At 36.1% G+C, this 27316-nt stretch overlaps 1 protein-coding gene across 8 annotated transcripts in view; it reads right to left on the minus strand.

Annotated features, from left to right (window-relative positions):
- Nucleotides 1-995: 995 nt before the first annotated feature.
- The window catches only part of SSTR5 (somatostatin receptor 5), a 360218-nt gene continuing 333897 nt past the window's right edge, over nt 996-27316 (minus strand). For all 8 annotated transcript variants that reach the window (XM_074279703.1, XM_074279705.1, XM_074279709.1 and 5 more), the window contains one exon: nt 996-7459. In XM_074279703.1, the coding sequence (XP_074135804.1) occupies nt 6291-7459 (1169 nt within the window). In that variant the 3' untranslated portion in view covers nt 996-6290. The remainder of the gene's footprint in view (nt 7460-27316) is intronic.

Consider the following 27316-nt stretch of genomic DNA (forward strand, 5'->3'; position numbering starts at 1 on the left):
AACACTTCCTAGCTGTGTGACCCTGGGTAAGTCACTTAACCCCAGCCTCGAAAGAAAGAAAGAAAGAAAGAAAGAGAGAAAGAAAGAAAGAAAGAAAGAAAGAAAGAAAGAAAGAAAGAAAGAAAGAAAGAAAGAAAGAAAGAAAGAAAGAAAGAAAGAAAGAAAGAAAGAAAGAAAGAAAGAAAGAAAGAAAGAAAAAGAAACTAATGTAATGTAAAAGAAAATCACAGGGCAACTTGGCTTTCTTTCATGTGTAGAAGATTGCACAAAAGGATTTCATAATTCAAGATTATGGAGGTATAAAGACATAACAGTTTCAGATAATGGAAAAATCTAAGAGGTTATGCTTTTGTGTCAATGGCTGAGACAGAGTGGAGATGGAGCTCACCATAAAGGTGGTTGAAAAACTGGTATATCAGGATTCAAAAGGTCATCAAGGTGAAAACAGGCAATGAGGACTAGAGGAAAATGGTGAACTAAGCATTGAATTCCTTGAAAAAGAAGGAAGAGTTCCAATGAAGACTAATGGATAAGAAAAACAATCTGGAATAGAGCTCAAAAGGGAAGAGATTGCCAACAGAGGATTTCAAAATAGTTGGGCATCAAGTATTCCAACTCTTACCAGCCCATGCGCCAGAAAGCATCAGGGAAAGATCAGCCAATCCTGGAGAGACTGGCTAAGAGTTAGGTATCTTGAAGAGAAAACAAAATTTTTCAAAGTATAACATGATAGAAAGAGCATAAGAGAAAGAATCCTTGACTAAAGTAGACAATCTTGTTCTATGGCCACATGAGGCCCATATAAGTAATATACCACATTCTTCAAATTTAGCCAGTCTTCTCTGGTTCTTGTTTTCAGAGAATACCATACTGTTTTTAGAACTATCTAACCAAAGAATGTCAAAGCTGAAAAGAACCTTTGAAAGCACATTTAACCTTTTTATTTTACAGAGCAGCAAAGTGAAACCCAAAGAGAAAAAATGGTATATGGCCACTTGGTTGTAGACTCAAGAATAGAATCAAAGTTCCTTATTACTAATCCAACACAATCTATATTGCCATTTCTCTGAACAAAGCAAAGCTACTTATTATTGGGATTTTTGGGGGGACGGGGGATTGATATGCATGTCTCTGTATATATTTATTGTAGCATATCTGAGATAGAGAAAATCACATGTAAAGCCATACCCCTTCCTCTTGGCCTGTCCCTACAGCGAGAGGAGACAAATTTGAGAAAAAAAGTGCTGAGTTGAGAATCTAAAGCTGTGGGCTCAGTTCCAGTGGTCTGGTAATGAAGAAAAGCATCTACATCCAGAGAGAGGATAGTGGAAACTGAATGTATTTTCACTTTTTTTGTTGTTTGCTCGCATTTTGTTTTCTTTCTCATTTTTTTTCCTTTTTGATCTAATTTTTCTTGTGCAGCATGAGATTTGTGGAAATATGTATAGAGGAATTGCACATGTTTAACATATATTGGATCGTGTACTGGGGTAGGGAGATGGGGGAAGAGAGAGGAAATATTAGAATACAGGTTTGTTTGTTTTTTTAATAGGGGTGAATGTCAAAAATTATCCATGTATATATTTTGAAAATAAAAAGCTTTAATTAAAAAATAATAACTAGGCTCAGGGTGTGGATTAGCCACCTACTTTTTGTGTGACATTAGTCAAGTCAAGAGCTTTTACTGGGTCCTTCCAGGTATATTATCTTATAATTGTAAGCTATTCATTTTAGCCTAACACAAGAAGCCTTCTCTAATCACTCTAGTTCACAATGCCCTCCCTTCTCTAAATTCTTACTGTGTCATTCATTTGATTATTCAAACTTTCCTAGTTTTATATAACTTTTAGTGTTATGTGAGGTATATCTCCCTTAGTAGATCACAACTCCCCAATGGCAAGAATTGTCTTTTATGACTGTGTCTCCCTCCTAAACTATCATGGAAAATCCATTATAAAATAAATATGGATATATGTTCTTAATACCTGGAGCTTCAGTTCACTGCATCAAATGTTAGACTGTCACATATAAAGAGTCTTAAAATACAAAATGATAGAACTGAAAGGGACTTTAAAAAAGGGAAATCAGAGCAAAAATGGCATTTAGAATATATGTTTCACTTCTGATAGTTCAGTATAATGTTGGATAGAATGTTAGTGTTGGGGTTTCAATTAAAAACTTACCTTTGGTATTTTAACTCGCTCTATAAGAAAATACTTAAGCTCTCTGGTTGATATTTTTCTCATCTAGAAAGTCGGAGTAATGATAATAATTGCATATACCTATTCTCTGCAGGATCAAATAACGTATTATATGTAAAACACTTTGCAAATCTTAATGTAACATATAAAAATTAATTATTATTACCAAAGTGTTAGAATTGAAGAGATGTTATTATTCAGTTGCTTTTCAATCATGTCCAACCCATCCTGATCCCATTTGGAATTTTCTCGGAAGGGATACTGGAATGGTTTGCCATTGCCTTCTCCAGCTCATTTTCCAGACAAGGAAATTGAGGCAAATGTGGTCAAATGACTTGCCCAGGATCACACATCTAGTAAATGTTTGAAGCCACATTTGAATCCAGGAAGAAGGTCTTCTTGATTCCAACACTAATTAGCTGACTTGAAGAGACATTAGAGAACATCTACTCCTTATTATATAGATGAGAAAACTGATTCAGATGCAAAGAACACTAGGGTCAAAAAGGACTTTGAAGGTAATCTGGAAGATTCAATTCATTTGACAGAAGAAACAATAGTGTTTCTAAAATGAAGTCACTCTGACCATGAACATCGAATGAGCTGAAAGTAGTGCTTACTTCTGTTGTTCAGCCCAGTGCTTTCTCCATTATACACTCATTTTGACAATAGAGATATGACCTCTCTAGATGGATTCCCCCATTGCAAAATTCCAGAAAATTTGGGCAATGAAAAGAGACAGAAAGACAGAAATAATTAAATAACAACAAACTATCTGCTCAAATCACCTAAGTATTTGAGAGAAAATCTGGGAGGTACATGTATAATTGTTGCTTTGAATCATCCAAGTAAATATTTGTCCAGCATTAAATGTATTAATTCACATTTCCATGGTGTTTTAAATTTTGTGAAGATGAGAAAATGCAAATAAGGTTACTGACAAATTGGAATATCTCCAGAAGACAGTTAGTAAAATAGGGAGGAAGTCAAAATCATGCTACATTTTAGGATTGGTAGAAAGGAGGTTTTTAGCCTGGGCAAAAGGAGTCTTAGGGGGCAGGAGATATCTTCACTATCTTCAAATATCTAAAAATTGCCTTATAGAAAAAGAGTTAGATTTGTTCTACTTGGTACCAGAAATAAAAATCAGGTGGGTTTTAAGGGGTTGAAGTTATTGTCAGTGGAAGTCTTCATGAGGAAGCTTGTTGATCATTTGTCAGAACTCTAGTTGCTTCGGGTAGGTGATCAATGCAGTCCTTCCAAATTTGGAGACTATATCTAAGGATCCAGGTTTTATTTCCAGCTTTGCCACTTATCAGTTATACAATATCAGATATTCTGATATTTTATCTTTCACTTTATCTCTCTAAACTGATTTCTCCTTTATAAAACTGCAACAATATGTCTACCAACAACCTCATAAGTTAAAATGAATATCTGCCAACTACTCAACAGCAGCTATCCAAGAGTCAGCCAACCCATCATTATCATTCACTTAGTGCTATATAGATTAATTCCTTATCCAACTTCCATTCCCTCCAGTTATAAGTTGGCCTAATGCTAGAAGTAGCCTTCTTAGTCCAGCTTCATTGTCAAGATGAAATGAGATATTCATAAGTCATGCAAGTTAATAAAAAGAAGTCTTATTTGCTCCCAAATAGGAAAGATAGCAGATAGCAGTAAGGATATAGTAACACTTGGTTTCTCCAGATTCAATCTCCTTCTACTCAGCAAGGCAGAGGATGGTGGATTGTGATCTTCAGAAATCTGGAGGACCCCCGATTCCACATAAATGGGATTTATTTAATCCCAATTAGTAACCAGGAAACTCCAGCAAAGGAAGCAGGGACCAATCGAATTCCAAGGACAGTTTTGTTACATTTGGAGGAAAACATTGAGAGAATCCTAGTCCTCCCATATCTCCAAAACTAATTTCTCTAAGGATAAGTCAGTCTTTGGTATCACAAGCAGACAATCCAATAATCCTTAAAATCCTAGAGTGTATAATAGATGGCTCTAGTCAAGAATCACCAGGCTTGATAAAGCGTCGGTGTCACAGGATTAAAAAATGAAAAAGACTTGAAAGGGCATTTAGTACAATGTTCTCAAATTACAGAGAAGCAAACTGAGACTAAGAAGAGAAGTCCAACTGCACAAAGTTATGTAGGCTGTAATTATAAGGATTAGAATAAGATCCCAAGTGTCCTTAGCAGTTTCCATTGTCTTTAAATGGAATTATTGACCTTTTTGGATCTTCTTATGGAGATAATTTGAATAAAACACAAGCTTTCCTGAAGGCAGAGTTTGCTTCAGCATAGTGTGTTCCATATAAAAGGCAAATATAATTGTTGAACATTTTTAATAAGGAAGCTTTACACACACATCCTGCAAATATTTCAATGACTCAAAATCACAACCAAAACAGACACTGAGAAGTGATACAGGGATTCTGGATAAGAATGACCTTGTGATATGAGAAGAAAGAAACTGTCTCCCATTTAAGACTTTGTACATATGAAGGCTAAAGAAGGAACTGGAGTTCATATTTGATCAATAAATATTTATTGATTGTGAAGTGGTAGACAGAGCTCTAGGCTGAGTTGGGAGACATGACCTTGATATTGATTGCCAGCTAAAGGAGATGCACACACTCCTTTGCTTCTGATCCATGGATTGCAGTTTGACTAAAGCTGTATCTGCTAACACTGAATCAATATGGTTCAGCAAGCCAGTGGCAGCAGGGACTAAAGACTTCTGTACTATCCACTCTTGAATTTTACCTTAGCCCTCCCTCTTCACAGCTGCAAAAGATGCCCTGCTTCCCACTGTCCACTACCCCCAAGGTGTTCCCTTAGCCTCTGACAAGTCAAACAGGATTAAATTGGAATCCAGGTTGAAGTGATGGTCATCTTGTCTTCCTTCATGAATCAATGACAAGAATAGATAGGAACTTCTTTAGCTCAGTGAAGGAAAATTCAGATTCTCTTTAATTTCACAAAATAACTTTTAAATTCCAGTTTCTATCACAGACATACAGAACTGAAATAGACACAGGGCCCCATGATAGCAGCTTGTCAACTGAACAACAATCAATAGTTTATGTCACGGGGGATTATCAGCAAACATCCTAATGCACATCAGTTTCATTATGAGCATTGTTTAAAAGGTTATAGATGTCTTGTTTCTGCTCCCCATCAAGTGTTAATATTTGAAACAAGTCACATGGCCTCCAAAGGAAAAAGGGGACCCAAAAACAGACTCAAGAAAAGAAATGCCAAAATTTGGTTCTATAGAACTTAGTTTGGCTCCTTCATGAAGGTTCAAAAAGTTATTGACCATATTACCCCAAAACTGGGTCCTCAGATCCCTTCTGGAAATGGAGAAAGGAGTAGACATTTAAAGCCCACATTCCAATAAGAACAGAGAACAATTTTTTAGTGAAAGTTTGAATGCATCTATGTTCATCCCCATCCCAAACAGTATTCTGTACACAAATTTATTTGATAATAGAAACAATGGAGGCATTTTACCAAATTCCTGTCCCATCACTATTCCTGGGGAAAGCAGCATCAAATTTAAAGGTAGAAGTAGCCCTAGAGCTCATCCAGTTCACCACCACCCACTTATTTTACAGGAAGAAACAAAGGCCCAAGGTCATAATTTTCACAAAACACGATGGATGTAGGAAGGAAGGTTAGAGGGAGTCTTCATTCTTTCCCCTTCTCCTCCACCAGTCTTTCAAAGCAATGGAGTGATTGCTATTAGTAGCTATCATGCCAGATCTATACTTTAGAAAACAAACTTCAGAGGAAGCAACTTTTAAGCATCAGACGAATTTTTGAATACACCATGGTGATAAGGTTGGCAATGCACACTAAACAACTTTGACAAGAGTTTTGTCTCTCCCCTGTAACCCCACTTCTGATGAGGACCCTTTAATTCCATAAACTGAGTTGTTTAACTTGATAGCAAATATGGAGATTTTCAATAGCTAGAGTATGAGAGTTCCCTCATTTTAATTCCTGTCCAGGTTTCTTGAAATCTTCATCCCAGCAAGCCACCATAATTATATTTCATGGAGGAGTTTCTTTACACCTTGCTTGTTTGCATGTGCCCATTGAATTCCGTATTTTGGGAGGACAGCATGGCTTCCTGCAGGCGGCTGCTTTTCTCTAGCCTATGGTCAGTGGGATCACCATCTTCAACACCATAGCCCTTTCGGAGGCATAGGACCTTCTGAAAGCTCTGCTTGAAGTTGTCAGACAGGAACCCATACAGAATGGGATTCGCACAGCTATTAGCATAAGAAAGGATCACTACAAAGAAATATACACTTGCAGAGGCAGCTTCTTCAGGCAGGATGAAAACCAGATTGACAATGTTCGCAGTGAAAAATGGCAGCCAGCAAAACACAAAGACAACAACAATGATGACCACCATCCTGGTCACTTTCCGCTCTGACCTCCTCCTCCGGGTAGAGCCTACCCGAACCCCTGATGATTTGACCTTGATCACAATGAGCAAATAGCAGAGGCAGATTACCAACAGGGGCCCAAAGAACCCTAGGACAGAGGTATAGATGATGAACACTGCTGACCAGATATTCACTGGTTCAGGCCAACTGATATTACAAGTATTCAAATCTTGGATATCGGCAAATATGATGACTGGAAGGGACATCAGTAATGAGAAGGCCCAGACAGCAGCACTGATAAGCCTGGCTATCCTTGGTCGACGCCACTTGGTGGACTTGATAGGATGGACTATGGCCAGGTATCGATCCATGCTCATTACGGTAAGACAGAAAATACTGGTGAACTGGTTAATGCCATCCACAGTCATCACAAGTCTGCATAGGAAGGTGCCAAAGGGCCAATAGGAAATGGCATTTTGGGTGGCAATGAATGGCAGACCTAGCATGAAAAGGACATCAGCTATAGCCAAGTTAAGGATGTAGATATTGGTGACAGTCTTCATCTTAGCATACCTCAAAACCACGTAAATGACAAGAGCATTACCACTGAGCCCAATCATGCACACAAGGAGGTAGATGATGGGGATGATTACTGTGTGAACAGTAGACAAATGAGACAGAATGACCACTGTTTTATTTTCACTGCTATTGAAAGCAGAAGAAAAATTTTCTCCCTGAAGATTGTCATCCAGTCCACTAGCTGGCAGCGAGTATAGTGGATCCATGGTTTCATTCCTTTCTTTCCTCCACAGTTGAGGACAGCTACAATTCAGACATCTTGCTGCTAAAAGAAAAAGAGAAAAAAAAAAGAAGTAAAAACCATAAAATAAATTAATTAGATAATGTTTGTTTTTTGTTATGCTAACCATATTGTCAAATCATATCCCTATTCACTCATTGCCTTTTCCCTCCCTCCCTCGAAACCTCCCTCCCATGTAACTTCTGGATTACGCAGTGTACCATAAAGCACATTAGCTGTAATATCAGCCAGGATTTTTGCATTAAGCAAATTGTTTGGAAAACAAGCCTCAAATAAATTGACAAAGAAAATGAATTGTTATTCTTGGGAAATTGGAGTTGGGGGAAGAGCACAAATCTTCATCTAACTGAATTACAGGAAACACTCAAATTTAATCAGTTCTTAGTTCTAGAGAATATTTTCTTATTCCCATCTGTCCCCATCCTCATCCTTAGATGACTAAAAGAGTTCTTCTAGCCTCTTCTCCTTTTAATATACTTTTAAAATATGTTTTGCTTCAATCATCTTCCAAAAATACTAGTTTTATAATATCATCTTCCCATTCCTATTCTTGGTCAAGTATCTCCAATGGCTCCCTATTGCTAATGATCTTACCAAATTAAAAATCTTCTGTATATCTTTTACAGGTTCCAACAGCCTAATCCTACCCTATGAACCCAACACTTTTCTAATCATTCTCTAAAAATCACTCTCATGTACTGCCAGGACCAGCTTATTATTCCTTTATACCCTCTCTTCATTATGTTCACCCCTTCCTGAATTCATTTCCATTCTCTCTTCTTATTCTACCTTTATCTTCAAGCTTTACCTGAACACCTACCTCCTCCAAGAAGAGAGACAATACATTTTAATGGGGAAAACCCTGCACTGGGAGTTAGGAGACATGAGTTTTGGTCAAGCCTCTGCAACTAAGATACTTTGTTAACATAAGTGTAACACTTTCCCTCTCAAGGCTTACTCTCCATTTGTAAAAGGAAGACATTATGCTAAATAATCTCTAAAGTTCCTTCCAGCTCTGCCATTCTATGAATCTATAATTCTAACTCTGAACTGCTTTTAACTATCATTTAGTAAACATCTACTATGTGTGAGCTCTAGTTGCAGTTGGAACACACTGGGCTGGAATCAAAGTTGAATTGAAACTTAGCCTCAGACTTATTAGTTGTGTGACCCTGAGCAAGTCACTTAACTCTCTTTACCTCAGTTTCCTCATTTGTCAAATAAGCTGGAGAAGAAAATCACAAACCACTACAGTATTATTTTCAAGAAAACTACAAACGGAGTTATAGATGGTCAGATATGAATAAAAAGTAATTCCACAACAGAAAATGTGTAAGTTCTGTGCTAGAGTTTATGATATGAAAAAAAAAAATGTTCCTCCTCTCAAGGAGCCAACATTTTACTGAACCATATACGTATAAACAAACAGGTAAACACACGATAATTTGAGAAAGAGAACATGTAATTGTAGGAAAATCAGGAAAGGCTTCCTCTAGGATATAGCACCTGAGTAGAACCCTACAAGAAGCTAAAGATTCAGAGGACCAATAAGAAAGTGGAACATATCCTCCAGACATGGAGGACAAGGTTATGCAGAAGCACAGGACTGAAAATAAACTACTAAGGTCAGGGAACAGAAGGAAAATAGTATGAAATAAGTCTGAAAAGAAAAGCTAGAGCCAGTTAGTGAAAGATTAAAATAACAGGCTGGAGAGTTTGTATTTCAAGGAAATAGGGAGTCACTGAAGATTCTTGAGTAAATATAGGATACAATTAGACATGATTACTTCAATTTATAAACCATCTGTCTTTTGTCCCTATCCCTCTTCTCTATGCAGTCACTATTGAAATGCCATTTAGCACTTTTCTAAGTCTTTCATCTCTCTCTCTACCTAGACTCATTAGCTCCTCAAGGGAAATCATGTTTTTCTGATCATTCTATAGTGCCCAGGACAGAATATGTATTCATGAAAAATTATCTTCCCATCTCACTGACTAGTATTTTTATTTTTTCCAATTACATATAAAGATAATTTTCAATATTCATTTTTGTAAGATTTTTAATTCCAAATTTTTTCTCTCTCCCTCTCTTTTCTTCTCAAGACAGCAAGCAATTCTATATAGGTTATACATAGATAATCATTTTAAACATATTTCTATTTAATTCATATTGTGAAAGAAAAATCAGAACAAAAGGGAAAAAACATGGAAAAGAACAAAATTTTCAAAAGGAAAAATCAAAAGCTTCAAATCACATTCAGAATCCATAGTTTTTTCTCTGGATGAGGATGACATTTTCCATCACAAGAATATTGGAATTGTCTTAGATCATATTTCTGAGAAGTTAATTCTATCATGGAAATCATCACACAATCTTGCTGTTTGATACTATGTACAATGTTCTCCTGGTTCTTACTCATTTAACTCGGGCATCAGTTCATGTTTAAGTCTTTCCAGATTTTTCTGAAATCAGCCTGTTCCTCATTTCTTACAGAACAATAATATTCCATTACCTTCACATACCATAACTCATTTAGTCATTTCCCAAGTGAAGGGTACCCACTCAATTTGCATTGCAGTTCCTTGCTACTACAAAAAGGGCTGCTACATACATTTTCATATATGTGAATACTTTCCCTTTTTTTATGATGTTTTTTGAGATACAGACTCAGTAGAGACACTGCTAGATCAAAAGATGTGCACAATTTGCCTTTGGGCAGAGTTCCAAATTGCTCTCCAGAATGGTTGGAGCAGTTCACAGCAACCAATAATCATGAAAAATTATTAGTTGACTAATTAGAAATTTGATCATTTGCATTTAATTAGTAAAGAAAATATAATGAGCTTTGGGGTCCATCATGATTGGAAAGGGGGAGAAGATATGGGATTTGAAGTAAGAAGATCTAAGTTGAAATATCAGCTTTTCTACTTACTAGTTATAACTCATTGATCATCTTTGGGCCTCAGTTTTTTCATCTCTTAAATCTTATCATTAGGGCAGGGAAGATGACTTTCCCATGGCTTGGTTCTATCTCTGAAGCACATAGTGACAACTTCAACTTACACTGAGTTTTCTCTTCCAGGAGAAAACTTTTTCCTCCAAATCATTCATTTAGTACATGACATTCATTGTTGCTGCCTCTACCTGTTTATAGTTACTATTTCTCCTTGCCACCCAAAAACTATCAGGTCCCTTCAAGCAAGAAATAAGGATTACTCATCATTCTCATGTCCTGGATAGTGCCTTATAATAACAGTGCTAGATAGAGCCATAAGCTACATTATGGATGGTAATGCCAAGTTCTTTAAGTCCCAGCTTCTTTACTTTACACATAAGGACCCTGAGGCTTCGAGAGTTAAATGGCTTTCCCAGGATCTAATTAAGAAACTAAACATTTGATATAGAATTTTAACCTAATTTTTAATCTGCTACTGCCTAGGAATGTCTCATTTCTCTAGAGCCTCAGTTTCCTCCTCTCTTTAGAGGACTAGATGGACTAGAAGATCTCTAAGGTCTTTTATGGTTTACATTTATAATCCAAATTTTAATGCATCAGAATTTTTTTGCTACAGGGAGGTGATCATTAATTCCTTATCAGTTGTTTAAAAAAATTTAAAGTCTGCCTGATTAGGGTTAGGAGGAAGCTGGGGAAAGAACAGAAGCAGGAAAAAACAGAGGAGGAAAAATGGATTATAATTTATTCTTTGAAGATGGGCATATGCTCAAAAGATAGAGGTACCCTATTTCATATCTGACGGGATTTTAAGTAAAATGTAGTAGAAATCCTCCAGTCTTTCTATGAAGAGAAAGTGTGGTTTGGAAGTAATAAGATGTTATCTGCCCACCCCAGCCCAACTGCAACCTCCCGCCCCCCAAATTATTTAAACAAATATCAAGTTCTGGTCCCAGCCTCCAGAGCTTCACATGCTTCTGAATCAACATAAAAAAGACAGAAACCAAGTATAAATAACTCTAGAAAGGTATTCTTGTTATAAATTTTAGCAATAAGGATGTCAGGGAATATTACACCCAAGCCAGAAGTTAAAAGTATCTAAGCCTGATGATTGCAGAGATGCTAACCTCCAATGGACTGATAATTATATTGGATTAAAAATGCTGGTGGGGAGAATTTTCCTCTTCTAAATATGACTCTGGCTTTCACCAAATCAGTTGTTATTACTGTGTCTGAAGTATGGTATCATGAAAAGATACAAGAAATCTAGAATTTGAAAAATGGTTTGGCCACTAAGAAATGTGTGATATTAGAGAAACATCTCCTTTCTCTGAACATCAGTTTTGCTTTTTGGCAAATTTTAAAAGGGATTCATACTAGATGAATATATAAAGCCCCTTCTTGCTCTGATATTGTGTGTTCTAAGTTCTAAGATTCCCCTTTTGCTCTCTGTTTTGAGTTTCCTTTTTTCTCTAATAATTTGTGTCTATATTTGGAGTTCCCATTCTGCTCTGACATTTTGTGTTCTCAATTCTCTGACATTGTGTTAAATGTCCTAAATTTCCTTCCAGTTCTGCCATGCTAGAAGGCCCCAATAGTAGCTAAATCTCAGATATAATCAGATGAATCCACCTGAAAGCCATCCCATGCAGTTCTTCCAGATCAGGTCATTGTATTATATAATTGCTATGATTGGCCTAATGGAGCCAACCCAGGAAAGAGTCAGATGATTCTGCTATCATCATCAGCTGCAAAAGAAAATAAAGCCTGCTGTGCAGCTATTAGACAATGACTAGAATATGCCTCTGAGATTTTTCATTAGCTGAACAGAACTGAAGCCTCATTTTAAAATCTAAATGAAGTTTTTCTAATGTCTCTAGCTATGGTAAAGGATAAAGAATATCAGATTTGAAGCCTGAAGATACAGGTTCAAATCCTGTATCTACCCCTTAGGCCCAGCAGTATTTTATTTACTTTTTGTTTCACCATACGTAGAATGTAGATAAGAATACTTAAAATTCTGTTAGTATACTTATTTGCGCTCCATCTTGAATTCCTTCTCTAAGGTCTTCTCACACATTATCATGGCATAGAGTTGCCAGCAAAGCCCAAACTCAGCAGAAGTTCCAAGCTGAACTTCCAAGCAGAAAAGACTGCATGAAGGAACCTGGAGATCCTGCCAGCAGTCTAGCTTAATAGGTGTCAGAGCCTCTTGTCACCTGGGAATTGGTTAACATGTTCTGAAATGTTACAGGAATTTTTAAAAGGTCATCTAGTAGGTGATACAAAGAAACCAATCATTCAAGTATTTCTCAAGTACTTACTATGGGTTAGGACACTGTGCAAAATTCTGGGTATGCCAAGAAAACACAAAAGAATTCCCTGCAATCTTTTCCCTCAAGGATCTTACATTATAATAAGTAAGGGAAGCTTTAAATCATTAAATGCATAATTAGGATAAATTCAGGGTAGCTGGAAGGTGACCTAAGAGAGTAAGTCAATCACAATCAGGTAGCAATTGAACTCATTCTTCCTCCTCCTTCTTTTTTTTTCCTCTTCCTTCCCCTTCCTTCTCCTCCTCTTCTTCCTTCTCCTCTTTCTTCACATTTAAAATTAAGTCACTTGCCCAGGGTCATACAGCTACTAAGAATTAAGTGTCTGAGGCCTGATTTGAAGGAGGATCTTCTGACACCAAGGCCAGTACTCTATTCAATGCAGCATCTAATTGTCCCACTTTTTGTACATTAAACTGAGTCTTGAAGGAAGCCAGAGATCAAAGAGTCAGAGGTTAGGAGGAGAAAATTATAAGGATGAGGAATAGTCTCTACAAAGACACAGAGATAGAAGATGTGTGAAGAACAGCAAGTAAACCAGTATAATTTGATCTTACAATGGGTTTTTTGTGATTATGATTATGGTTGTTGTTACCCCATCTGAGATTTTCTTGACAAAGATGCTGGAGTGGTTTGCCATTTCCTTCTCCAGTTCATTTTTCAGATGAGGAAACTAAGGTAAGTAGGGTTAAATGACTTCTCCAGGGTCACATAACTAGTAAATGTTGAGACTGGATTTGAACTCAAATATTCTTGATTCCAGGCCTGGTGTTCTGTCCACTGTGCCACCTAGTTGTACAAGTGTAAGAAGACTAAAAAGATATAGCAGGGGAATTTATATTTGAACCTAGAAATATTAGGGAAACATCAGAATTATTTAGTTGAGGGAATGACATGGTCAAATCTGTGCTTGGGGAGGAAAATATGTCAGCCAAATAGAGGACAGAATGGCAAGAAAAAAAGCTGGAGACAGTAAGGCTCTAGTCAGCTACCAGTGACCTTGACATTTAATCTCTTTGCAGAGATCTCCATTTTCTCATCTGTAAAGGAAAGGGGTGGGTATATATGATTTCAAGAGTCCTTTGACTACTCTAATTGTCCTTTGTTACCTTCAAAATGCACAACATGTGCTCCTAATCTCACTGTTGGCTGCACACTTTCTCCACACTTTCTTGTTTTATAACTTCAGAATATCAAGAATAATAATAACCCATTAGTGCTACATCTGCCTGTTTGGAAAAATATTCTAGCAACAGCCATAATTCAGAAACTCCAATGTTCTTACTCACAGAAATGACACATTCACCAAAACCTTCCCCTTGTGTCTTTCCTCTTCCCTTCTTAGCTAGTGCAGTCACAGGAATGGGTTAGAGGGAATCTTAACAGAATAGAATGGGATAAATGATAAAATACTATTATTTTCTGTTTGAATTTGAAAAGTTCTTCCAACACCCACCCAAAAAGCAGTCTGAGGATTGCTCATGGTTTCTTCTTAAGTCTTTATACAGAAATATATTCTTTTTTTTCCCCCAAATCAGGATTATTCTTGTGATCATCTATAAGTCAAACTCAAACTTGGTTATTTTTGTTCTACTTAATTACTAACTTGGGAAAAGCCTATTTCAAGAGAAAAAAATCAAAGACCAACCCAGTTGAGTTCAAAGAGGATCATCATAAGACATAAAAGCAGGTATCACAGGTGATGAACTTGTGGCCCATCACAACTAATGGAAAGTATTGCTAAATGAATATGAGAAAATGTATTATTATTACATGACAGACACTATGTAAAACTGAGGGATCAGAAACATAAAAGACAATCTTTGTTCTCAAGGAATTTATATTCCAAAAAGATAAGGCAACACTGGAGTGGTAGGGAGGGAACAAGGGTCTAGGAAAACAAAAGAATGGTGAGTTAGTCCAAAAGACAGTTAAATGGCATGCAGTTTCCAGGGATACTGATAATATCAACTTGATTTCTAAACCCAGAGAAAAAAGAGGAAGGGAAAGGAATGGTATGAATCAGGATGGACAAAGTCTTAGATGACTGGTAGCATGGTTTTATCTATGGTCTGGGCTCAGCTAGGTATAGTGGCTAATTGAGTTTGAATGAATTTACTATATCAAACATGACAGCTTACACTAAGATAGGAATTCCTAAACTGAGTGGATTAACTATCTCAAAGACTGGGGGCTTTTTCTAGCAACTGGATCTAGAAATGCTGTTCTAGGAGAGAAGGATGGTGACATGGCAGATGATAAGTTAGCCAAAATGAACAACTATGTGAGGTCTGGTACAAACACCATTTAAACTATGAATTCAGGAATAGGTGGGGAAGGAGGGGAGGTACATTCTCATCTATGTTTGAGTGAAAATATCTATTGATGGAATACCCCATAGTTTGAATCTTAGTAATGACATCTATCTTATATGGGGTAACTGACAATGACCCTTGCAAACAATATCTAATTTAATACAATCATCAGCCCCTATCCTCTATTCAGCTGAGCTAAGTAGAAATAATTGGAATTGTTAAAAGAAGTCACTAAGATTTGACCCAGAGATTCTAGGCTATAACCTAAAGAGATATTTGAAAGTGAAAAGAGCCCCATATCTATCAAAATATCTATAGTTACATTATTTGTGATAATAAGAAGTTAGGAACAAAATATGAAGCTAGCAACTGGGAAATGGTTGAACAAATTATGGCATATGAATGCAATGAAATATTATTACATTATATATAAAAAGTCAAAACAATATGAAAAATTCAGAGAATATGAGACAATTTATATGAAGGGGTATCAAGAGAAGAAAGACTATAATATTGTCAATAAAAAACAAAAGGACAAACAAAATTCAGGTCAAGTAAATGATCAAAGCTTGATCCATACTATCATGGTTAAAGTACATATTTTCTTTCTGTTAACAATTGATAGGGCATAGAATAAGTATTTATTAAGCATCTACTATATGTCAAACACAAAGCTGTATGCTTTACAAATACTCTCATTTGATATTTATAAACCCTTGGAAGGTAGATGCTATTTTGAATTCCAGCTTACAGTTGAGGAAAAGGAGACAGAAAAAAGGGTTATGACTAGCTATACATTTAGTAAGTATCGGAAGCTGCATTTGAACCCAGGAATTCCCTGCTTCTGGCCCAAGGCTGTTTATCAGTTGTGCTACCTTGATGTTAGCATCCGTCTCAATCAGTCTGGTTTTATCTGTGTGGAGGGGTGTTGTTTGAGTGTATGTTGGAGACTATTATGTTTAAAAAAACAAAATGTCAATGATTTCTCTTCTTTTTAAGAGTTAATGTATCCTTCCTCTTGAAGACAGCAATTTGTCCATGGAGGAAATTTAGCCTGGTGTGTTCTATTCTTCTCTGATCTTTGAAGGTCATGGGCAATAATCTTTCCTCTATCTGCCTGACTGCCTGCTTACCTGCTTATCTACTTACTCCTGGTTCCAGAAGGAAACTAGCAATCCCCATCCACAACAAAGCAGTCTCCTAAACCCATTCTGAAAGATATGTGTGAAAGTACAATCCCAAGCCTTGCTGGTATACAATGGACAGATTATCTGAGCTAGATTACTGTTAAAGTCATCTCCACTACTCAAAAGCATCCCCCTTTTCTCCCATTTCTACAGGTAAGAAAACTAAAGCCCATAACTTATGGGCTCTATCACTTTTTCCTATTTCCACCCCTTTCTCGTAAACATTTTAGACCAAAGATGAACTTCAAGGAAAGGATAGACAGATAGATATCTCACAATGCCCATACTGTTGTGAGTTCTAATTCTATATACCAACTCCCTGCTAGACATCTCTACCTGTAGCACTCCATATTTAACATATATATATATATGTATATATATATATATATACATATATATATATATATATGTATACATATATATATATGTATATATATATATATGTAAATTGGAAGTTCTCACTTTTCCTCTATCAGATATCTTTAAAGACAGGGATAGGGAACGACTATCCTATGGGCTAGGCTATGGGATATAAGGATCTGCAAAACTATTTGATCTGACCCTGCTAAGGCAATGCAGAATTAAGTTCTATAAATTGATAATTTTGTATAACCCTACATAATAATCCTACATAGATTTCCAGCCTGTTTAAATTGTTCCTTTTTAGGAAAAAATGTACAGTACTAACCTTTGCTTGGAAATCTTCAGTGATTTCCTATTGTTTATGTGATCAAGTCCATATCCCTCCAGCCTGATATCCAAGATCTAAAACACAATGGTGTCCCTCTGATTTTACATCTTTAACTCCTATTGCCCTCCAATACAAATGCTCTGTGCCATCAAACTTGGTCTTTGTCATTATATCCCAAAGTCTATGTTTCCAATATCCATAATTTGTTCATATTATTCTTTGTCCTAGAACTTTCCATCTACCCTCAAAGACCCAACCCTAATTCTATCTGTCCCATAAAGCTTTTTCTACTCCCATTGTAATCCTAAACAGTGCTACCTGTACTATCTACACATTCATTTAACACTTCTACCCAGTATTGTTAGTTCATAGAATCACAAAATTTGTATCTGAAAGGGACCTTGAACATCATCCTTTCTAATTCCCTTCCTTTACAAATGAAGAAATCAAAGTACACTAAGGAGATCATTATTATTATCATTATTATATAGGTAGCAAATTGTAGATCTAGAATTTCAATGAAGGTCTCCATATTCCAAATCTCTCTACTCATCATGTGTATTCTGCCTACCCCATCAGGTTATGAGCTCTGTAAGGACAGGGAAGGGTCTGTTTCATATCCTTTCCTATTTCCTCAAGCATTCAGCACCATATTTTCATGTAGGGCCATTTTTTAAAATATTTGATCAACTGAGAGACTGAGCGGCAAATATAGGCTCACAAAACATTTCTTCTCTCTTAAAAATCTAGTTCAAGTTTCATCATTTCTTCTGATTTTCATTCATTCAACAAACAAGGTCATCTAATGCAAGCAGAAAGCTATAGTAAGAGCAGGACTTTATCCCTCTTTCATTGCTTATTCAATTAATAATTCAGGTGCTGCCCCTAAGATCCATTCTATCTCCCTAGACTGTTTCCCTAGATAACATGTCCCTCCCTTTGCAATACAAAAATTCCCTTTCTTTCTCAGCTGCCTGCCCATCTGTTTGACTTTTCTCACAGAATGATATATCTATCTTTGTCTCTCCCCTACTTCCCTTCTTTCCTTTTCCTTTATTCTCCCCTTCCTTTCTGCACCTCTTTCTTCCTTCCCCCTCAAATTAGTGACCACTGGGAAGAGGTATTATTTTCTAGGAATTCCTAAGAGCCAATTTATCAAGGCCATGTCTGTTTTATTGGCCATAGAAGCCAACTAGTGCTACCCCAAATTTCTGCTACCCCAAATTTCTGCTCAGTTACTTGGGTTTACAGTTACCTTTCCCCTTGTCCCAAGGTTCAACATACTTTCTAAGCATCTCATTCATCCTTAAAACAGCTATTGGCCCATAAGTGAGGGCTGGTAGTATCTCCTCCTGAGAGACAATATACTGCCAGGGAATATTATTAATAAATATTTTTTTCTCAAACGTAAATTAAGAAGAGTAGCACTGTCTGCCTACCTTGGGACTGTTGACAAAGAAACTGCTTTTTTCAGTATGTAAATGTGAGTGATTTGTTTTCTGAGATGGAATACTCCCAGTGTGGAAACTGCCTTGAATCATGTATATCAGAGGAATTGGTCTATAATTTATGAAGTGTTGAAAGAGGTAGGGGTGAAAGGAGACTGAGACACTAAGATGTAGTAGTAGACAAAGTTCTGGACTTGGAGTCAGGAAGACCTGGATTTAAATACAGACATATTAACTAGCTATATTTGACAACTCTGGACCTCAGTGTCTTAATCTGAAAAATAAGAGGTTTAGATCTGTGATCTCTAAAGTTCCTTCCAACCTGAAATTTTGTAGTCCACCAGTTACTGGCCCAGGGCCCCTGAATTAGTTTATGTCAGTACCCTTATACGCAGGTTGAGACAATTCAGTGCTGAGCTACCCAATACCTCTCATGAGTTATTAAACATTATGATCATTACTAATGACATGCCAGTAACTCATATATGGAACTTAAAGTTAGGAAGAGCATTCAAGTCTCTTACTCCCAGAGCCACCACCCTCACCCCCACCAAATCACTCCCATTTTTCCTCAGAGTCAGGATCTTGATAAAGATGATAAAGCCAGTAAGATGACAGGAAAACATAATGATGAATAGAATATTGGAGGGAATGTGGGAAAACTGGGACACTCATACATTGTTGGTGGAATTGTGAACGAAGCCAACCATTCTGGAGAGCAATTTGGAACTATGCTCAAAAAGTTATCGAACTGTGCATACACTTTGATCTAGCAGTGTTACTATTGAGCTTATATCCCAAAGAGATCTTAAAGAAGGGAAAGGTACCTGTATGTAAAAAAATGTTTGTGGCAGCCCTTTTTGTAGTGACAAAAACTGAAAACAGAATAAATACCCATCAATTGGAGAATGGCTGAATAAATTGTGGAATATTAATATTATGGAATATTATTGTTCTATAAGAAATGACCAGCAGGATGATTTCAGAAAGGCTTGGAGAAACTTACATGAACTGATGCTAAATGAAATGAGCAGAAAGAGGCGATCATTATACACTTCAACAACAATACTATATGATGATCAATTCTGATGGACGTGAACATCTTCAAAATGAGATGAACCAAACCAGTTCCAATTGTTCAGTAATGAAGAGAACCAGCTATACCCAGCGAAAGAATAATGGGAAATGAGTGTGAACCACCACATAGCATTTCTACTCTTTCTGTTATTGCCTGCTTGCTTTTTTTGGTTTCCTTCTCAGGTTATTTTTACCTTCTTTCTAAAACTGATTTTTCTTGTGCAACAAGATAACTATAAATATGTATACAATATATGTATTTTACATATATTGTATTTAACATATACTTTAATATATTTAACATGCATTGGACTACCTGCCATCTAGGGTTAGGGGATGGGGAGAAGGATGGGAAAAGTTGGAACAGAAGGTTTTGCAAGGATCAATGTTGAAAAATCACCTACGCATATGTTTTGTAAATAAAAAGCTATAATAATAAAAAAGATGACAGAGCCAGATAAAATGATGAAGAGTGGAAAAAAACCTTCTGAACCCTTTCCAAATTCCCTTCATTCCCCTCCAAACACCTAAAAAACCATTGATTTAAGAGGAGGAAAGCGGCTTACCAGCCCAAAAGAAAAGATCTGTTTCACTAGGGTGGGAGAGGAACAAGATCTAAGAGTAGCAATTTGGAACTATGCTCAAAAAGTTACCAAAATGTGCATACCCTTTGATCCAGCATTGTTACTATTGGGCTTATATCCCAAAGAGATTTTAAAGAAGGGAAAGGGACCTGTATGTACAAGAATGTTTGTGGCAGCCCTCTTTGTAGTGGCCAGAAACTGGAAACTGGGTGGATGCCCATCAGTTGGAGAATGGCTGAATAAATTGTGGTATATAAATGTTATGGAATATTATTGTCCTGTAAGAAATGACTAGCAGGATGATTTCAGAAAGGCCTGGAGAGACTTACATGAATTGATGCTGAGTGAAATAAGCAGGATCAGGAGATCATTATATATTTCAACAACAAGACTATATGATGATCAATTCTGATGGAAGTGGACATCTTCAACAATGAGATGAACCAAATCAGTTCCAATAGAGCAGTATTGAATTGAACCAGCTACACCCAGCAAAAGAACTCTGGGAGATGACTATGAACCACTATATAGAATTCCTAATCCCTCTATTTTTGTCCACCTGCATTTTTGATTTACTTCGCAGGCTAATTGTACTCTATTTCAGAGTCATTCTTTTTGTACAGCAAAATAACTGAACATGTATACATATATTGTATTTAATTTATACTTTAACATATTTAACATGTATTGGTCAATCTGCCATTTGAGGGAGGGGTACGGGAAAGGAGGGGAAAAATTGAAACAAAAGGTTTGACAATTGTCAATGCTGTAAAAAAAAAAGCCATAATTAAAAGAAAAAAGGCATTGGAATAATAGAAGAGGAAAGAGGGTTGAAAAAAGAGAGAGCATATTGGGGAAGTGGTGATAAGAAGTAAAACACTTGTAAAGAAAAAAAAAGGTAGGGTAGATAAGAAAAAAAGGGGACAAACAAGTAAAAAAAAATGGCATGGAGAGAAATACATAGTTATTGTGACTGTAAATATAAATGAGATGAATCCATCCATAAGATGGAAGTGGATAGGGGAATGAATTAAAGTACAGAATTCTACAATACAAAGAAGCAAGAAACAATCAGAAGTAGAGAGACACACAGAGCAAAAGTAAGGGGCTACAACAGAATCTATTATGCTTCAGCTGAAGTAAAGAAAGCAGGAGTAACAATCTCAGACAAAGCAAAAGCAAAAATAGATTTAATCAAAAGAGATAAAGAAGGAAAATATATTTTGCTGAAAGGTACCATAAACAATGAAGTCATATAAATACAAAACATATATGCACCAAATGGTATAGCATCTAAATTTTTCAAGGAGATGTTGAATGAGTTATAGGAGGAAATAAATTATAAAACTACACAAGTGATGGACCCCAATTTTCCCCTCTCAGAACTAGATAAATCTAACCAAAATTTAAATTTAAATTTAACCCTAAAAAACCCTAAAAATAAATTGACCAAAAGGGAAAGGAAGTACAAAAGCTCACTAAAGAAAGAAATTCCTTAAAAATTAGAATTGAACAAATGGAAACTAATGACGTTATGAGATAGTAAAAAAGTGATAATATAAAATTTTAAAAGTGAAAAAATAGAAGAAAATGTGAAAATTCTAATTGGAAAAAGAACCTTTAAAATACAAGAAAGATGTTAAAGAGATAAATAAAATTCTAGAAAAGTCAGATATGACAGATCCCTCATGAAAACTGAAAGGGAATAGAAAGAAACATGCCTCACTCTCAGCAGTATATGGCACTTTCACAAAAATTGATTATGCTTTAGAACATAAAAGCCTTACTATCAAAAGCAGAAAAGCAGAAATAGTAAATGTAGCCTTTCTAAGTCATGATACGATTAAAAATACATTCAATAATAGACCATGGGAAGACATTAAATATTGATTAGAAATTAAATGATTGAATCCTAAAAAACAAATGGGTCAAAGAACAAATCATAGAAATGATCAAAAATTTCATTAAAGAAAATGGTAACAATAAGACTGTAAGGATGCGGTTCCCGCAAAACAAGAGAAGGGAATTATAAGGGCCCTTTAAATGGATAGCGCCACAGTGCAATGGGAGATTGAGTGCCCCAGGAAGTATTCTCTGTGGATATTAGGACTGTCCTGTAGGTGGGATCTTGGCCATATTGAGACAGCTTCGTAATGGATGACTCTCTCACTGATTGGCTGTGTGTGTGACCTCACAGGCCCTTTATAAGCCCACTGCAGACAGCAGTAGCTCTCTTTAACCTGGCGCTCTTTAATCTGGCTCCTAAACCTGGGGTAGCTGAGCCAAGCTGATGGAGCTGTGAGAGGTAAGAAGTTAACAAGTCAGGGAAAGGCTTTTAAGATTACATGTGGCTGTCCTTGAGTGCACTACAGGTTATTAAACTATAGATTCAAGAAATCATGTCCAGAGACCTTTGAAGGCCTCAGAGGAGGCGAGCCAGGTAGAGTTGACACTGCAAAGGTCAGTGGTCAAAGGTACTCTGTTGGGCCTAGGACAGACTAGTAATTGTAACTGCCAGGAGTTCATGTTACATAAGACAACATACCAAAATTTATGAAATGTAAACAAAATGCTACTTAGCAAAAAATTTAATCTCCAATTGCTTATATCAATAAGAGAAAAAGCACATCAATTAATTGGGAATCTAACTAAAAAATTAGGGAAAGAATAGATTAAAAATCCCTAATTAAACAACAAATAGAAATCCTGAAAATCAAAATAGAAATTAATAAATTTGAAAGTAAGAAGCTGTTTTTATGGGTGAGGGACAATAAAATTGAAAAATCATTGGCTAATTTGACTTAAAAAAAAAACAACTAAATTATTAGAATCAAAAATGAAAGGGATGAATTCACCAAAAAATGAAGAGGAAATTAAATCTATAATTAGGAGCTATTTTGCCCAAATATATGTCAATAAATTTGGCAATCTAAATGAAATGGAGAGGCACTTAGATGCCATAGTGGATAAAGCACTGGCTCTGAAGGAGGCCAAGAGTTCAAATCTGGTCTCAGACACTTAACTGCCTTGCAAACACACACACACACACACACACACACACACACACACACACACACACACAATAAAATGGATGAATATCCACAAAAATTAAAATTAATTTAATTGTTAATTAATTAATAGAAAAAACAAAATACTTAAAAAACCCAATATTAGTAAAAGAAATTGAAGAAGCCATCAATGAATTTTCTAAGAAAAATTCCCAGAATCAGATTCACAAGAGAATTCTAGTAAACATTTAAAGAATAATCCCAATAATATATAAATTATTTAGGAAAATAGGAAAACTAAGAGTTCTACCAAATTTATTTTATGACATAACTATGATGTTGATACTCAAACCGGGAAGAGACAAAACAGAGAAAGAAAATTATAGTTAATTTCCCTAATTGATATTGATGCAATTGAAAAAAATAATACAAGATTACAAAGAGCAATGATCAGCTGGAATTCAAACCAGGAATTAAGGTTGGTTCAGTATTAGGAAAACTATTGACATAGTTGATCATATTGATAATAAAACCAACAGAAATTATATGGCTATGTTAACAGATGCAGAAAAGGCCTTTGAGAAAATATAGCATCTATTCCTATTATAAACACCAAAGAGCATAGGAATAAATGGAGTTTAAGTTAAAATGATAAGTAATATTTATATAGAACAATCAACAAGCATTATCTATAATGGGGATAAGTTAGAATCCTTACCAACCCAATCAGGGTGTAGCAAGGATGCCTGATATCACCTCTCTTGTTTAATATTACACTAGAAATATTAGCTACAGCAATAAGAGAAGAAAAATAAATTAAAGGGTTTAGAGCAGACAACAAGGAAACCAAACTATGACTCTTTACAAATGATATAATATGCTTAGAAAATCTTAGAGATTCAACTAAAAAAAAACCTTCTTAATATTATTAACTTTAGCAAAGTTGCAGGATACAAAAATAAAGCCTTACAAATTTTAGTATTTCTATACATTACCAACAAAGAGATAGAAAGAGATATTCCATTTAAAATAATTAGACAATATAAAATACTTGGGAGTCTATCTGACAAATCAAATCCAGGAATCATTTGAACACAACTATAAAACACATTTCACACAAAGTCAGACCTAAACAATTGGAAAATATTAATTGCTCAAAGGTAGGCTGATTCAATATAATATAAATAGCAATTCTATCTAAATTAACCTATTTATTCAGTACCATACCACTCAAACTATCAAAAAATTATTTTATAGAATTACAAAAAGATAATAACAAAATTAATTTGGAAGGACAAAGAAGGGAATCAATGAAAACAATACAAAAGAAAGTAATCTAGCCATATCAGATCTCAATCTGGCACTGACTAAGAGAGTGGTAGATCAGTGGACTAGATTAGGTACAAATTAGATTATAGTATATGAGCATAGTAATCTACTATATGGCAAACCCAAAGATACAAGCTTTTGGAATAAAAAATCATTACTTTACAAAAACTGCTGAGAAAACTGGAGAACAATATGGCAGAAACTAAATATAAATCAATATCTCACACCATATATCAACATAAGATCAGAAATTTACATGAACTTATACACTAAGAGAATTCTATACACAATAACAACAATATAGTTCAATGAAGAACTGTGAATGACTTGGCTATTCTCAGCAATACAAAGATCCAGGGTAATTCCAGACGACTAATCTGGACTATCCAGCATACTATCCAGCTCCAGAGATAGAACTAGCACTGATGGAATACAGAGTGAAGCATAGTATTTTTCACTTTCCTTCATTTTTTTTCTTTTATTAGACTCATGTTCTATAAAATGACTAATATGGAAATATGTTCTACATAATTATGCATGTATAAACTATATCTGATTGCTTACCATCTCAGGGAGGAAGTAAGGGAAGTAGAAAAGGAAGGAAGAATAGAATTTGAAATTCAAAACTTTAAATAAAATTATTCAATTGGAAAAAATAAAAATAAACACCATAAAGTCTAATCACACATGCTGAAAAAAGCCTAAACATGGCAAAGGTGATAGTAATCATTCTTCACAATTACACCTCTCCTCAGCAGTCTGATAAATGCACTTCTGGCCTGGCAGAGACCCAAATCAGAAAAGTTAGTCTGGTAAAAATAAATTTATGTTAACAATTCTGAGATACTAAACAAGCACTCAAATACCAGCCTCACTCACAAACACTGGAAGAAGACCAGTCCAGAGCAATGTTTCTATCATAAGCAAGTTCCAATAGAGCAAGTTGTGGGCAAGCAGCAAACATCCACTACATGTAGCACTGTTGAAACCTGTAGGATACACCAAAGAGATCTAGGACATCATCTCCCTACCCTAAGAAAGTTTACACAAAAGCTAAAGAAAAAATTAGAATAGAATATTGTATAACACCACAAAATAATGTATGCTTTTTACTCTCAAATAAGAAGATAAATGAACAAATTAACTGGTAAAGATCATTGGTAAGTGAAAAGAGCAGAGAGGGAGGGTATAAGGAGAGATCATGATTAGAAAATTCAGGGGATGATCAGGAGGAGTGGAAAATGGAGAGAGAAGAGTGGAAGAGAGGAGGGGGTGCAGAAAGAGAGCAGAAAGAGGAAGGAGAGCAAAGAAAATAAGAGACTGAAAAGGGATGAGGAGAGGAAAGTGATAGAGGGAAGGAAGCAAGGATGAAGTGGAACCTGGAAAGAAGGGATGGGAGAAGAATGTGGGATGAGGGAAGTGAAATAGGGAGAAAAGGACTCAAAAATGAAAGGAAAAAAGGGACAGGGTCAGGGAAAAGGGAAAAAGTAAGGGAGAAGAAAAAGATTTAGAAGAAAGGGAAGGAAAAAAGAAAGAAGAGAAAGAAGAAAAGGGGATATAGCATATTGTAGAAGAAAAAAGCACTGGAATATAAGTCAGGAGACCTGATTTCTAATATAGAGCTTGTCTGGGAATCTTGGGCAATTCCCTTCCCCCTAACTCTCCTAAGTGGTATTCTCATAAAAAGGAAACAATCTCTGAAACATGTTCCCTATCATAGCCATTCTGTTCTATGCTATCAAAATATCACCTTTAAATCTATACTGGGTTTCTAGCTAATATTCAGTGAGTTGGAAGTGAAACTCATTTTCAAGTCAACTTCACAAATCCTTATTAAGCATCTAATGTGTTGATGTGAGGAAAGGGTAGAAAAATTGAGAAAAGAGCCTGACCACTGCTTTCATGGACTGTCTATTAGAAGCATCAAATATGTTTAGTATAAAATGGAACATTATGTGTGTTGACATTAATCCATAACATAGATAATCCTCTTTTTACAGGATTTAGAGCTAGAAGGGACCTTTGAGATAGTCTAGTCCAACCTCTTCTCCTTCTCAATTTACAGATGAAGAAACTGAGGAGATTCAGGGGGGTGGGGGGAAAGGACTTATCCAAAATCACCCAGCTGTGAATAGCAGTTTTCATTCAAACTCTGGTCCTCATATTCTCCCAACTCTCTGTTTCACCTTCTTAATGTATCCCCATAGAATTATAGACCCCTGTGCAAAAGATATTTCAGAATCTCTTTAGCCTTTCTGGTAGCTAACTAAATATCATTCACAGGCACATCTCAGGGAAATGGAGATGGAATAAATTCAGAAAAAAAGGAGCTTCTAGCAAGCAAGATCTCAAGCTACAGACCCCAGTTCCCGTTCAGTTTTCTCTCTCTCTCTCTCTCTCTCTCTCTCTCTCTCTCTCTCTCTCTCTCTCTCTCTCTCTCTCTCTCTCTCTCTCTCTCTCTCTCTCTCTCTCTCTCTCTCTCTCTCTCTCTCTCTCTCTCTCTCTCTCTCTCTCTCCCCCTCCCTTTAACTTTGTACCTCCGTGGAAATCCCCAGACAAATCCTCTTTCCTTTTCAGTTTACTCTTGCTCTCCTGCACATCCCCTCTCTCCCCCCCCCAATAAAAAACCTCCCTTCTTATTTGAGTTGAAATAACTTCCAACACTGGTCCCTAAACTCACCTCCACTTGCTTGGTTTGATGACCTTTAAAACCACCTGCTCCCCATAGTAAAATGTTCAGGTGGATGGAGGGGGGATTTGCAAAGCCGAACTGGAGAAAGAAAAGCACATTCCACGGATATCCTTAGTTTGAGCTTTCAGAGAGGTACACAATCAGTATTTCTCCTCCCAAAAAGTTCAGGTAGATTCCCAAATACCTGGGGTGGTTTTTCCACATACTGTGGGATGGAAATAGCTCAGGTGAGCAGTAGTCACACCTCTGGGAACTAGGCTTCA

This window comes from Sminthopsis crassicaudata, chromosome 1, assembly GCF_048593235.1.
Source record: "Sminthopsis crassicaudata isolate SCR6 chromosome 1, ASM4859323v1, whole genome shotgun sequence".
In the NCBI taxonomy this organism is placed as follows: Eukaryota; Metazoa; Chordata; class Mammalia; order Dasyuromorphia; family Dasyuridae; genus Sminthopsis; species Sminthopsis crassicaudata.